Source organism: Coregonus lavaretus, assembly GCF_964263955.1.
Source record: "Coregonus lavaretus genome assembly, chromosome: 20".
Taxonomy (NCBI): domain Eukaryota; kingdom Metazoa; phylum Chordata; class Actinopteri; order Salmoniformes; family Salmonidae; genus Coregonus; species Coregonus lavaretus.
The window spans coordinates 30,460,341-30,465,515 of record NC_140007.1 but is presented as its reverse complement, the minus strand read 5'-3'; the positions used below and the strand labels follow the sequence as shown (position 1 = coordinate 30,465,515).

At 41.2% G+C, this 5,175-nt stretch overlaps 1 protein-coding gene across 1 annotated transcript; it reads left to right on the top strand.

Annotated features, from left to right (window-relative positions):
• The first annotated feature begins 309 nt into the window (after nt 1-309).
• Nucleotides 310-4,626, top strand: LOC311147535 (tumor necrosis factor receptor superfamily member 9-like). The gene is made up of 7 exons (XM_084184285.1): nt 310-643; nt 1,310-1,429; nt 1,553-1,696; nt 1,831-1,903; nt 2,116-2,240; nt 2,330-2,485; nt 2,687-4,626. The coding sequence occupies exons 1-7, from the start codon at nt 502-504 to the stop codon at nt 2,797-2,799; spliced, it is 873 nt and encodes a 290-aa protein (XP_084040411.1). The 5' UTR covers nt 310-501; the 3' UTR covers nt 2,800-4,626.
• The last annotated feature ends 549 nt before the right edge of the window (nt 4,627-5,175 follow it).

The window sequence follows — 5,175 nt, the reverse complement described above, 5'->3', positions numbered from 1 at the left end:
GGACAGTAACATTAGTAATCTTTAAAAATTATACTTTAACAAAAATGTTTTTACATATTTGTAAAAATTGTATTTGTATGTTTAGCTCACATAATATAATTTAAAAGTATACATTTAGGTGTGTTAAATAGAATAAATGTGGCAAAAACGAATGTAAACATTAATAAATGCGTTTCTAGAGCTTTTTTTTTTTTACAGTGGTGGGGGAGTGCCAAAACGGAGGCAAGGTGGTTCAACACAAATCGTCAATCAAATATTTAGCCACGCCCCTTTCAACGCAACGGTAGGGTATTAAGGCAAGGGCAGTTTGTTAGTAACATCTGGGTTTACTGGTACAAGAAGGTGCTTTCAAACAAGAAGGTGCTTTCAAGTAGATGAAATACCATTGTTATTGTCAATTCTATTTGGATTATTATTGTTTTGTAGCACTTGCACTGCTATCATCTGGAATCCATAGCCCTTAGCTATCAATCTACCTGGTTTGGAGGGCTGTGAGAGAATATGCATCTGGTCTTCAGCGTACTGTGTTTCTCTCTGCTCACAATGGGCTGTCTGAGTAGCACTGGTGAGATAGCGATAGGCTGTGAGCAATGGAGAACATCTGCTGGTTCTCCGAATGTCTGCTGTGAAAGCTGCCGTCCAGGTAAGTTTCTAAACTATGCTACTGTATATGGTTTAACTTTAACTGTACTCGATAAATAATCAAGAATTAATGTAATATGGCTTGGATTTTGACAAGTAAATTCTAGTCTTTATCTGGTTAAATGATGGGCTCTATTCAATCTGTAAAATTGAAGCGTTACAGATTCTGCGATAGAAATGTAAAGTACATTTCCGACTGACCCTACATATGCACGGTTAACCGGAACATTGCCTTTAAATTTCAATCACGCTGTACAAATGAATTTCTGGGAGGCATATTGAATAGAGCCCGTGTCTTTCATGGGGATGAATAATCTAGTGTATCCCAGGTTGTGAATTAAATATTATTTCCTCTTTAGTGGTTATACCACAGTGACCCAGTTCATTTTCAGTGGTTTCTATTAGTACCACAATAAAGGGGGATGGATGGATAATGATCAACCTAATGATCAACCAGAGATCAGATCAAGGATAAACTCAGCTCTATGTGGGAGGGGACTGGAAATAGTTTCCTATCAAAAGCATTTACCTTATATATTCATGTCCACTGCAATTGCTACTGATGGAGAGAAAGTGATGTTAATCACCTGACTGAGTTATTATGGATGCAGATGTGCTTTCAATACAGTATGTTCAATGTTGTCTGTCTGTGTGTGTATTTGTGTAGGGAACCGTCTGGTGACTCGCTGTGGTCCAGACCCGAAAAAGCTGTGTGTTCCCTGTAAGAATGAGACCTACACAACTGACACAACATCAAGCTCCTGTCGCAGGTGTACTCAGTGCGTAGGTATGTCACCAGGATATTGAAACTTTAAACATTATTTATTAACCCCTGCACTGAAATGTCTATTGTTCGATAAGTTAAACGTTTAACAATTATTCATTTTACTCCACTTTCGTGTGTGTGTAGGCGGGGCCCAGATCTTTAAGAAGGCCTGTACAAGAAGCAAGGACACAGAGTGTGACTGTAGGGCAGGGCTCCGATGTGGTGATGGCCTCTGCTCCTTCTGTGTCGAGGAGTGTGGAAAGGGCCAGGAACCTCTTCCCACTGCACGTAAGACACACATAACTGTACCTGCAAACACTAAAGTCATACAAGTTATCTGGCATGCCTAATAAGACGCACAAGCTCAGGACACTTGGGAAATGTTCACCAAGTCTCAAACCTCTGCATGTCTGTCTTCATAGGGTCCTGCCAGAATTGTCCAGTTGGGACCTTCAGTGACCAAATCCACGAGAAGTGCAAGCCTTGGAGAACAAGGTTTGATTGAATTTCCCCCTAAACTCTGAGTTTGATTCAATATTGGAATTACATGTAGTACTAATGCCATTGCATTAATCTGCCAACAAATTATTACCGTATGCAGCAAATCTCGGAAACCCAGAACTAAAATCCTGCGCCATGGCTACTCAATGTAATCTGATATTGGAGAGAGCCAATCCTGAATCTTTATTTCTCCATCTCTGTCCCAGCTGTCCCCATCCCCATGAACACATTGTGGCCTTGGGAGATGCAGTTAGTGACAGCAAGTGCGGCATTACCAACAATTCAATGCCCCAAGTGATTACCTTACCTACGAAACGGAGGGACCTTGAAGGTAAGACCTGTGAATCTAACACCATGGCAAAATTGATGTTGTAAAATCACCTTGTTTGAAAGAAAGATGACAACCTCTCTTTCTCCCAGATGGCACAGGGCTGGTTTGGGCTATAACGGCCTCGTGTGGGGTCTTTATCATCCTCATCTTGTTTCTGGTCATCATCATCATCAACAACAAAAAGAAACCAGAGAAGAAGACAACCCCTAATGAGCCAACCCTTATTGTGCCAACACCTCCTACAGGTAATCATGTTCCTCCTCATTATCAGGGGACAACTCATCCATACCCATCATACTGTATCAATATTCTGTCAGCTTTCAAACTGTAGTCCTGAAATGTGGCAACAGCTTTGAGTTTATATTTGAATCTGAGGTTAAGCCAATCTTCTCTCTCCCTGCTCCTCCCTCTCTCCCCTATATCTCCACTCTATCTCTCCATCTCAGATGAGCCGAGAACCCTGATGGAGGTCAGTTTCCACCACCCTCAGCAGGAACAGGGCAGCAGTTCTGAAACACTGCACTCCCAGGACTCTGAGACCAAGCTACTGCCTGTGTGATTGGGAGTGGCAGGGTTATACTGGGTCTGATCTACAGGCCACTACCTCACTGGCACTCTGATGCCTTCCCAGTGATTGGCCAACACATCATTCTGATACTGTTAGACTTGCTCTGATTGATCATGCCACACGCTGGCACTAAGGAATTGAGAGGTTCAGATACTTTTGAGCATTTGTGATCTCTTTAATACCCCAGTATTTGTTTGTATCTTACACACACATTCAAAGATGTGAATATTGAGAGAGATCTCTATGTAACAACTTTTTGTGAAAGTATACCATTTATTTCAGCCAGTAAACTGATATTCAAATGTCAGTAGTGGTGGGGAAGTTTTCAGGGGGAAGAACATTGTCATTATATGACCTATTCATTAGTTGGCTCCCTAGCAGTTACTGTATCATGTGGCTGCTGCTGGATTAGTTCAACTATTTACATACTTGTACATTTCCTGGTTTTATTCATTTTAGTTGCCTGTTAATATATCTAAACGTGATGAAATACTACACTTGACATTTGTGTGAGCGAGGGAGGGAGCAGAGTCATGCCCTGTTTTAGTGTAATACAGTGAATATGGGGTTGCAGCAGCAGCAGTGTAAACCACAGACAGCTAGATGTGACTGCCCACATGCCTCCCACTGGCTTATATCATATTCACGTCTTTCCTGTAAGGCTAAACTCAGCTGCCCACAGTTACTGAGCAGAAGTAAATACCCCTATTTAACATTACTGTAACCCAAAATGTGACATTTAATTGCACAAGAGATGAATTACAGCAAGGACATAAGGTATTTTTCTCAGCACTTTGTTAGGAATTAGATTCATGATAAGAATGTGCCAATGTGATACAGTATGGGACTTGGAGCAGCTTTTTTGTGGGAAAGTACTGCTTGTATTGAATGGGATAAGAGTGAAGGACATGTGTGGGAAACAATATGACGTCATATTATTCTCTATGATACACTGCCAGGAAGGGAGGAGTCTGGACTTTCCTTATAAATGTAGTAGGGAAGGGTTAAGGTCAGGGAATCCTCTCACGTGGGGGTTTCCCTGACCTTTTACCCAGAAGCTTATCGAAGGTCATGGGAACCATAAATTAACAAATACAAATGTTAATTGCACTTGACACGCAATTTATAATGTAGACAATAGGCATTGCAAGGGATTCCAAAGAGCTTTCTTTAACCTAGTTTGATCACATCAAGACCAGAGTTCACTCTTTCACCACTGTAGTTTTGCAATCATAAGCATTGTGTGTGGGTGTTTCTTTGGCTTGCTTAGACATGCATGTTAACTCAAGCCCTTTAGCCCTGATTGTAAATAATAGCTTTCACAAGGTATTGTCTCCTATGTGCTGTTCACGTCAATGGGATGACAGATCCGTGATAAAATGTCTGACACGCGAAACTTCCCCGTGGGCTCTCCGCTAGGCAGAGCTGGGAAAGCCGAGGGATTTTGATGTCATATTAATCATGTAGTACCATCACTTCTGGGAATGTACACAAGGAACGCAGAATGAGACTGGTCTGACTAAAGCTCACGGGATCATGTTGGAATGCTGAATTACTCAGTGCAGGAATCAGAGGGAAGACTGTAAAAATAGAAAAAACATTTCGTAAGAGCACCTCATGCAGAGGATCATGTAGAAACATCGGTCAGATCTGTACTAATGTAACCTTGACTTTTCATGTGGATACAGAGGAGTAGCGTATCACTGGAGTTAGAGTAACTAAGGATGGGTGTCTGAACTATATCTGTATTTACAGTTGAAGTCGGAAGTTTACATACACTTAGGTTGGAGTCATTAAAACTTGTTTTTCAACCACTCCACACATTTCTTGTTAACATACTATAGTTTTGGCAAGTCGGTTAGGACATCTACATTGTGGATGACAAGTAATTTTTCCAACAATTGTTTACAGACAGATTATTTCACTTAATCTCTGTATCACAATTCCAGTGGGTCAGAAGTTTACATACACTAAGTTGACTGTGCCTTTAAACAGCTTGGAAAATTCCTGAAAATGATGTCATGGCTTTAGAAGCTTCTGATAGGCGAATTGACATCATTTGAGTCAATTGGAGGTGTACCTGTGGATGTGTTTCAAGGCCTACCTTCAAACTCAGTGCCTCTTTGCTTGACATCATGGGAAAATCAAAAGAAATCAGCCAAGACCTCAGAAAAATAATTGTAGACCTCCACAAGTCTGGTTCATCCTTGGGAGCAATTTCCAAATGCCTGAAGGTTTCCACGTTCATCTGTGCAAACAATAGTACGCAAGTATAAACACCATGGGACCACGCAGCCATAATACCGCTCAGGAAGGAGACTCGTTCTGTCTCCTAGAGATGAATGTACTTTGGTGTGAATAGTGCAA

What these genes read in the sequence shown, in the direction of transcription:
- LOC311147535 (XM_084184285.1), top strand. Translation starts at nt 502, where the DNA reads ATGCATCTGGTCTTCAGCGTACTGTGTTTCTCTCTGCTCACAATGGGC. An exon ending in TGCAAGCCTTGGAGAACAAG is followed by an intron (nt 1,904 to 2,115) that starts GTTTGATTGAAT and finishes TCTCTGTCCCAG; the next exon opens with CTGTCCCCATCCCCATGAAC. An exon ending in GAAACGGAGGGACCTTGAAG is followed by an intron (nt 2,241 to 2,329) that starts GTAAGACCTGTG and finishes TCTTTCTCCCAG; the next exon opens with ATGGCACAGGGCTGGTTTGG.